Genomic DNA, 10,088 nt, shown 5'->3' with positions numbered 1-10,088 from the left:
TTAAATTACTGAGCGAATCACTGGTCGTTCGGTCTTGAAGGTAGTAGGTAATCTGTGATAAGATGTTTTATACAATATATTCGTCTGGGTACTTCCTTACTTACAATTTCATGAGATTATATAGGGGAAATGGAACTGATATTTGAGTTTTATTTCATGCCTAGATTGATTGAGTCATCATCATTTTTGTATCAGTTTCATTGAGTTTTAGTACTGTGTACTACGGAATTTTATTTTATATTATGGGTTTTATTTATTCTGTTTGTGTATTTGGGGCAATATCTCATTGTGTAGTTGTAAATATCGATATTTTCAATTTGAAATTGTTTTGATTATTTTTTGTTTCATCTTTCGTTAACAGCTCTTAAATAAGGGGTCATTCATAAAAGTAAGTATATAAGTGTGTACTCGTCGAGTACACTACTCGAGTATATACTCATAAGCCGACACTCACTTCGTGAGAGTCAAAAATAAGGTGTTCATAAACGCAATGCAGGCTCACCAGTTCAGACTCATGGCTCGGATTACTTGCTTGTAAGTTGTAAGGGTCAAGTCTTGAACTGATTTACTTTTTGAATAATTGTTTAATGTTAATCCATTTATCTGCTATAAAAAGTTAGTGGTAGTACTAAGGCAAAGGACTAAATTGGTGTTGTTTTCTAAATTCTGTCCATAAACAACAACAGTAATAGTAACTTGGTACAAGAAGTTTGAAACACATTGACCCTGTACGTGATGTGACCACGTGATGTGACATAGGGAATGAGCACGATCAACCGTGCCTGCCTCCCGCCGATTTATCAAAAGATACCCTCAGCAGCATTTTTATTGTGATGCGAGTAATTTACCATTTCTACTTTCACACTGAGTTAATAGTATTATCCACACGATTGGCCGACATCTGTCCGACAGCGACATCTGTCCGACTCAGAAAATAGGTTATTTGGACAATAGTTTATGTCTGATCCTACCGTACGATTTTCTTGAAACTTTCCATAAAATATGGTGGTAATTGGACGACTAATCTGTGTAAGTTTGAGCGAGTTTCTATGTGCCAAATTTAAGATATTACCTTAAACACAAAAAATATATCCAATTCGGTGGTTTTCAGTGGTTCCAAAGCATATGTCAAACACACGAAAATAGTGCTGTCGGACAGATGTCGCTGTCGGACAGATGTCGTGTCACCTATCCACAGGGGTGGTAGCTGGGTTCAATATATTCAGTCATCGGAGCATGCCAACTTTTGGTTGTGCCTTATTTTCTATTTTAGGCATCATGTAGCCGGTGGGCCCAACATGATACGACATATCTCGACACGTCGGGGTTTGTCGGGGTTTGTCGGGGTTTGTCAGGGTTTGTCGGAGTTTGTCGGGGTTTGTCAGGGTTTGTCGGGATTCGTTAATAATGGATGAAAAGTGATTAGGCTCAGAGGCCGAGATGGATCAGCTAGCTAATTAGCTTCTTCTTTTTTTCTTTTTTCTTTTACTATTTTTTTTTACTTTTTTTAAAAATTTGTTTAAATATTTTTTTTTTGGTCGCGACACCCACTGAAGGCCTCATGTAGCCGGTGGGCCCGACATGATAATATCTCGACACGTCGGGGTTTGTCGGGATATGTCGGGGTTTGTCGGGGTTTGTCGAGCCTGGAGGCTACATGATGCCTTATTTTGTTGTGTGTCTACCAGTGTCCCAATCTGTTTGGTGAGAATTCTAATATGTTTCTTGTATTAATAATGTAAGTGTAAGATTTATTTTCCGTGTTAAACTTACTTGATAAGTCAAATGCGGTTTTTCATTGATGATTGCATCTGTTAAATTTGCTTATCATTTTATTTAATGATTCAAATCATATACAGCGGGCAAGTATTCTAAACAAATATTGGGTCATTGCAAAATGCGATTAGAAGGTCAAAAAGATGTCGCTCGCCGATTATTATTTCATTCTTACCGCTCGCCTTTGAGCCGTTTTCCGCATATATTTACACTTTGAGCTGTTTTCTGTCTTAATAACAGTCGACATCAGGAAGTCCGTCAGGATCTAGACAATAAAATACATTATAGAGTAAGACTCAAGTATAAGTTTGACTAGTTGAACTTGAACTGAAATGGTTGCTATCTGAGAGCTGAGACCACCCTCTAATATTTGGCAAGGGAAGGATTACACAGGATTACACAGGATTACACAGGATGACACAGGATTACACAGGATTACACAGGATTACACAGGATTATACAGGATGACACGGGATTACACAGGATTACACAGGATTACACAGGATTACACAGGATTACACAGGATTACACAGGATTACACAGGATTACACGGGATTACACGGGATTACACAGGATTACACAGGATTGGCGATTGCCCTAGTATAGTAAAATGTAGTATTGCCCTAGTATAGTAAAATACTAACTCGTAAGTAGTTTAGTTATGGTATAGGTATTAGGTAGAACATAAAACTTACACCGACCAAACTTAGCCTGAATATATCGTCGCTCCACTCAAGATAATTGAACGTGGAAATAGTTTCTATGAGTATGGGAGTTCCACTCGTAGGATTATCTTCACAGTTAGACTAATACAGCAGCTGAAATAAAGAATATTAAGGCTAAAAATAGGGCGGAAGTTGAATATGGTATTATTCTGGAAACAACTCAGGATTGGGAATGGAATTAAATCTTAGCTGGGAGAATTGGGTCTACTCACGTGAAAATTTGGACAGAAATATAGCGATATGAACAATAATCACTCAGATTTAGACGAGCCAAAAATCAAGAGATTCTTCCTGAGATATCTCAGCCTACTCAGAAGCTGATTTCGGTGTTTGGTAACGTGTTTAGACCAATGACGCACTGCCTAGATGTTCATGTGACAAAATTGGCAGTCAGAATCGCTGACGTTACAGTTACCCAGGTTTAGATCATGGTAATCCAGTGCGGGTATTTACTTTGGGGTGACGAATTTAAATGAGGTGTGTTAACTCAGTTCACAACGACCACTAGTACTTATTTTCCTGTCAATAAATTTGCAAACTGCTAAATTCGCCTGATGATAGTGATAATCATTTGGCCTGCAATTTCTGTTTGCTGGGTAACTGCTACCGTAATAATTCATCCATTTTAACGATCGTAAGCAATACCTAATACCAATTGACACCTCATAAATTATTCTACGTTCATAATCGTGTAAATGAACGATTTTCAAAATAACTTGGGCTTTTATTTGTTTGCCTGACTGTCTTTGCTTCAGTGTTTTTAGTTTTATGGATTTTTTAGTTTTCATGGAGACGCGTGTTTTGTTGTCGTTGCAATACATACATTATTGATTTTGGAATTATAAGTTTACAATTAGAATATTTAGTTAATGTTATGGTAACATAAAACTTACCCAAAGCATCGACCAAACTTAGCCTGAATGTCGTCTCTCCACTCAAGATGATTGAAGGTGCAAATGGGACCAGTTTCTATGGGAGTTCCACTCGTAGGATTCTCTTCATAGTTACAGCAGCTGAAATAAAGAAAATTAAGGCTAAAAATAGGGCGGAAGTTGAATAAGATAACTATTCTGGAAAAAACCTCCTGGTTGGAATGGATTTAAATCTTAACTGGGAGAATTAGGTCTACTCACGTGAAAATTTGGACAGAAATATAGCGATATGAACAATGATCACCAAGATTTAGACGAGCCAAAAATCAAGAGATTCTTCCTGAAATATCTCAGCCTACTCAGCAGCTGATTTTGGTGTTTGGTAACGTGTTTAGACCAATGACGCACTGCCTAGATGTTCATGTGACAAAATTGGCAGTCAGAATCGCTGACGTTACAGTTACCCAGGTTTAGATCATGGTAATCCAGTGCGGGTATTTACTTTGGGGTGACGAATTTAAATGAGGTGTGTTCACTCAGTTCACAACGACCATTAGTACTTTAACTTATTTTCCTGCCAATAAATTTGCAAACTGTTAAATTCGCCTGAAGATAGTGAAAATGATTTGGCCTGCAATTTTTGTTTGCTGGGTAACTGCTACCGTAATAATTCATCCATTTAAACGATCGTAAGCAATACCTAATACCATTTGACACCTCATAAATTATTCTACGTTTATAATCGTGTAAATGACCAAAATTTTAAATGAACGATTTTCAAAATAACTTGGGCTTTTATTTGTTTGCCTGACTGTCTTCAGTGTTTTTAGTTTTTATGGATTTTTTAGTTTTCATGGAGACGCGTGTTTTCTTGTCGTTGTAAAGTTTACAATTAGAATATTTAGTTATGGTAACATAAAACTTACCCAAAGCATCGACCAAACTTAGCCTGAATATCGTCTCTCCACTCAAGATGATTGAAGGTACAAATGGGACCAGTTTCTATGGGAGTTCCACTCGTAGGATTCTCTTCATAGTTGCAGCAGCTGAAATAAAGAAAATTAAGGCTAAAAATAGGGCGGAAGTTGAATAAGATAACTATTCTGGAAAAAACCTCCTGGTTGGAATGGATTTAAATCTTAACTGGGAGAATTGGGTCTACTCACGTGAAAATTTGGACAGAAATATAGCGATATGAACAATGATCACCAAGATTTAGACGAGCCAAAAATCAAGAGATTCTTCCTGAGATATCTCAGCCTACTCAGCAACTGATTTTGGTGTTTGGTAACGTGTTTAGACCAATCAAACACTGCCTAGATGTTCATGTGACAAAATTGGCAGTCAGAATCGCTGACGTTACAGTTACCCAGGTTTAGATCAGGGGTAGTAATCCAGTGCGGTTATTTACTTTGGGTGACGAATTTAAATGAGGTGTGTTCACTCAGTTCAGAACGACCACTAGTACTTATTTTCCTTTCAATAAATTTGTAAACTGCTATATACGTCTGTTGACAGTGATGATGATTTGGACTGCAATTTCTGTTTGCTAACCTAATAAATCGGCCATTTAAACGATCGTAAGCAATACATAATACCATATTTTGTCACCTCATAATTATTCTACGTTCATAATCATATACTCATATATGTAAATATATATAAATTACCCGAATTTTAAATGAACGATGCTCAAAATGATTCGAGCTTTTATTTGTTTGCCTGACCGTCTGCCTAGATGTTCATGTGACAAAATTGGCAGTCAGAATCGCTGACGTTACAGTTACCCAGGTTTAAATCAGGGGTAGTAATCCAGTGCGGTTATTTACTTTGGGTGACGAATTTAAATGAGGTGTGTTCACTCAGTTCAGAACGACCACTAGTACTTATTTTCCTTTCAATAAATTTGTAAACTGCTATATACGTCTGTTGACAGTGATGATGATTTGGACTGCAATTTCTGTTTGCTAACCTAATAAATCGGCCATTTAAACGATCGTAAGCAATACCTAATACCATATTTTGTCACCTCATAATTATTCTACGTTCATAATCATATACTCATATATGTAAATATATATAAATTACCCGAATTTTAAATGAACGATGCTCAAAATGATTCGAGCTTTTAAATTTGTTTGCCTGACCGTCTGCCTAGATGTTCATGTGACAAAATTGGCAGTCAGAATCGCTGACGTTACAGTTACCCAGGTTTAGATCAGGGGTAGTAATCCAGTGCGGTTATTTACTTTGGGTGACGAATTTAAATGAGGTGTGTTCACTCAGTTCAGAACGACCACTAGTACTTATTTTCCTGTCAATAAATTTGCAAACTGCTAAATTCGCCTGATGATAGTGATAATCATTTGGCCTGCAATTTCTGTTTGCTGGGTAACTGCTACCGTAATAATTCATCCATTTTAACGATCGTAAGCAATACCTAATACCAATTGACACCTCATAAATTATTCTACGTTCATAATCGTGTAAATGAACTATTTTCAAAATGACCTGGGCTTTTATTTGTTTGCCTGACTGTCTTCAGTGTTTTTAGTTTTTATGAATTTTTTAGTTTTCATGGAGACGCGTGTTTTGTTGTCGTTGCAATACATACATTATTGGTTTTGGAATTATAAGTTTACAATTAGAATATTTAGTTATGGTAACATAAAACTTACCCGAAGCATCGACCAAACTTAGCCTGAATATCGTCTCTCCAATCAAGATGATTGAAGGTGCAAATGGGACCAGTTTCTATGGGAGTTCCACTCGTAGGATTCTCTTCATAGTTACAGCAGCTGAAATAAAGAAAATTAAGGCTAAAAATAGGGCGGAAGTTGAATAAGATAACTATTCTGGAAAAAACCTCCGGGTTGGAATGGATTTAAATCTTAACTGGGAGAATTGGGTCTACTCACGTGAAAATTTGGACAGAAATATAGCGATATGAACAATGATCACCAAGATTTAGACGAGCCAAAAATCAAGAGATTCTTCCTGAGATATCTCAGCCTACTCAGCAGCTGATTTTGGTGTTTGGTAACGTGTTTAGACCAATGACGCACTGCCTAGATGTTCATGTGACAAAATTGGCAGTCAGAATCGCTGATGTTACAGTTACCCAGGTTTAGATCAGGGGTAGTAATCCAGTGCGGTTATTTACTTTGGGGTGACGAATTTAAATGAGGTGTGTTCACTCAAGCTCAGTTCAGAACGACCACTAGTACTTATTTTCCTTTCAATAAATTTGTAAACTGCTATATACGTCTGTTGACAGTGATGATGATTTGGACTGCAATTTCTGTTTGCTAACCTAATAATTCGGCCATTTAAGCGATCGTAAGCAATACCTAATACCATATTTTGTCACATCATAATTATTCTACGTTCATAATCATATACTCATATATGTAAATATATATAAATTACCCGAATTTTAAATGAACGATGCTTAAAATGATTCGAGCTTTTATTTGTTTGCCTGACCGTCTGCCTAGATGTTCATGTGACAAAATTGGCAGTCAGAATCGCTGACGTTACAGTTACCCAGGTTTAGATCAGGGGTAGTAATCCAGTGCGGTTATTTACTTTGGGGTGACGAATTTAAATGAGGTGATTTTGTCGGCCGGGTGGTGTAGTGGTAACTCGATCGCCTCCCAAGCAGAAGACCCGGGTTCAAATCCGGTCGGATGCATGTCGGCCAGTTACCAAGCTGTGATTTGGTACAGCTTCGGCTGGTGATACACACTCTCTGGCTCGTAGGACTAACCCCCCTACAGCTAGTATAGTGCCTCGGCACAGAGTGGCTTAGGGTTACTGAAAAGGAGATAAGCACCTCAGGCCATCCCAACGTTCGGGAGAGACCTGCCCTTGTATCTTGTTGTGTGTTCACTCAGTTCAGAACGACCACTAGTACTTATTTTACTTTCAATAAATTTGTAAACTGCTATATACGTCTGTTGACAGTGATGATGATTTGGACTGCAATTTCTGTTTGCTAACCTAATAATTCGGCCATTTAAACGATCGTAAGCAATACCTAATACCATATTTTGTCACCTCATAATTATTCTACGTTCATAATCATATACTCATATAAATTACCCGAATTTTAAATGAACGATGCTCAAAATGATTCGAGCTTTTATTTGTTTGCCCGACCGTCTTACTTAGGGATGGTTCACATATAACGTTATCAGCTGAGGGGGGGGGGGGGGTTTCCGAATGATTATGCTAGTGTAATTTTGACACAATAGCTATGTGTAAAAATGATAACGGAGGGGGGGGGGGGGTAAAAATGTTCCAAAAAAATGATTACGTAATATGTGAACGATCCCTTATCTTTGCTTCAGAATTTTTAGTTTTCATGAAGACGCGTTTTGTTTTTTGCAATACACACATCACTGATTAATTGGAATTGATGACTGTTTGCGTTAACTGAATATACAATTTGGATTAGTTTAATTCTAAAGATCACGACTCAAGAAATCAGGTGGAACAGGAATGCGTGTTAAACTTTTGATCGTACTACTTTTCTCTGTAGTTCGGGGTGTCTCCGGTCTAGGTATGATTTTTGAAATATAATAAATTGATTTTACTTTAAACGTAATAATTTGCACACGGCTATCCCTATATAGTTTTCACCACAGCAGCTAAAGAGTGCAAAAATTTAACCGCGCGCATCTTTATTTGTGCCAAGTTCCAACGCTCCATGAAATAAAAGTTACCAATAAGTGAGATCATTATTTTCTAGGGAGATCAGAAGATAAAGAAGAAGTTGAATATGACATTGACATTCACAGAGAAGAAAGATCAGGTTATAAATTTTAACAAAAGCTTTGAAGAATTGTGAGATAATAAAGGGGGGGGGGGGGGGGGGGGGGGTCAACCTCATTTTACCTCACGAGGCCAGCCAAAAAAAAATAAAGTCTGCATATTATGGTATCTTTATTTCTACTCAGTTGATGCTAATTTATGTTTCAGAAAATGAAGATGTTGCTAGAAAGTCGGCTGATTATGATCCCAACAAAGGACTTGTACTAGGTTAGAAATTTGAGACTTCCAATCGGAATCTGTTTTTAAATATGACTTAAAAGTTATATTTGCACTTTTATTTAAAGTTGTCTTCATTGGCCCTAATTTGGCTTAGGTTATATTTGAACGATCTCCTACTTTCACCAATTAGACCAATATTGGCTGCAAGTTGGTTCAAGTTGTTTTGAAGACCCTATAGTGATGCTAGTTTTAATGGGCCCTAATATCACTGGTTCACAGATAAAACTAAATACTCATACAGAACGGTATAATATACTGAACATGAATACTAGGCAACAACATGGTCCATAATAAGTATTACGTCATATTAATGTTGCCAAATTTAATGTCACCAACATTGGTCCAATATTAAAATTTGTTCAATGTTGGTTTATGTCATGCTGGTGACAGTGAAGGACCAGCAATAAAGGGGGAGGGTTCTAAAGTGGCCCTAATTTGGCTTAGGTTATATTTGAACGATCTCTTACTGTAACCAACTTTGACAAATAGTGGCTACAATTTGGTTAAGGTTGTTTTGACAACAATGTAGTGATGCTAGTTCTCATATCACTGGTTCACAGATCGAACTAAAACATACATACAAAATGAGTAGGTGTAATTTTCTGACAACACCAATCAGTAATCAAGGCGTATTTATTGACATTTTAATTACTAGGCGAATCAGAAGTCGCAATTATATGGCTCCTAAATAGAATATTTCGTTCCAGGTGGTACAGCTGGAAGAAAACACGGTTCTCCAAGTGAACAGCAGTTAACCTCTTCTGGCCCTTCTAGTTCCACGGGATCAGGTTAGAAATTGTGAGCGTTATAATCTACTTATACTGAACATGAATACTTTCAACATGAATAATTGCAACAATTAGATCTCTTACTGTCACCAACATTAGACCAATATTGGCTACTAGTTGGTTTAAGCTGTTTTGATGACCCTGTATTGATGCCAGTTTTAATGGGCCCTAATATCACTGGTTCACATATCGAACTAAAACATACGTACAAAACGGAATAAAGATGTAATTTTCTAGCTACACTCATCAAGGCGTGTTTATTGAAATTGAACTTAAGGCGAATCAGAAGTCACAATTATATGGCTACTAAATAGAAAATTTCGTTCCAGGTGGTACAACTGGAAGAAAAGGCTGGTTGGTTTTTAATCCGGATAGATCTTCACCACCAACAGAGCTTGCATCCACAGAGCGTACATCCACAGAGCCCATAGAGCCTGCATCCACAGAGCCCATAGAGCCTGCATTCACAGAGCCCATAGAGCCTGCATTCACAGAGCCCATAGAGCCTGCATCCACAGAGCCCATAGAGCCTGCATCCACAGAGCCCATAGAGCCTGCATCCACAGAGCCCATAGAGCCTGCATCCACAAAGCCCATAGAGCCTGCATCCACAGAGCCCATAGAGCCTGCATCCACAGAGCCCATAGAGCCTGCATCCACAGAGCCCATAGAGCCTGCATCCACAAAGCCCATAGAGCCTGCATCCACAGAGCCCATAGAGCCTGCATCCACAGAGCCCATAGAGCCTGCATCCACAGAGCCCATAGAGCCTGCATCCACAGAGCCCATAGAGCCTGCATCCACAAAGCCCATAGAGCCTGCATCCACAGAGCCCATAGAGCCTGCATCCACAGAGCCCATAGAGCCTGCAT

The 10,088-nt window shown here is 38.1% G+C and overlaps 1 protein-coding gene across 1 annotated transcript; it reads right to left on the bottom strand.

The window, feature by feature from the left end:
* Window positions 1–9,704: 9,704 nt before the first annotated feature.
* Window positions 9,705–10,088, bottom strand: LOC134821065 (uncharacterized). Its single transcript, XM_063831731.1, has one exon. The coding sequence runs from the start codon at window positions 10,086–10,088 to the stop codon at window positions 9,705–9,707; it is 384 nt and encodes a 127-aa protein (XP_063687801.1).

Source organism: Bolinopsis microptera, chromosome 9, assembly GCF_026151205.1.
Source record: "Bolinopsis microptera isolate Bmic1 chromosome 9, MBARI_Bmic_1.0, whole genome shotgun sequence".
In the NCBI taxonomy this organism is placed as follows: domain Eukaryota; kingdom Metazoa; phylum Ctenophora; class Tentaculata; order Lobata; family Bolinopsidae; genus Bolinopsis; species Bolinopsis microptera.
The sequence above is the reverse complement of the archived record's forward strand: the minus strand, read 5'-3'. Positions and strand labels throughout refer to the sequence as shown.

What these genes read in the sequence shown, in the direction of transcription:
- LOC134821065 (XM_063831731.1), bottom strand. Translation starts at nt 10,088, where the DNA reads ATGCAGGCTCTATGGGCTCTGTGGATGCAGGCTCTATGGGCTCTGTGG.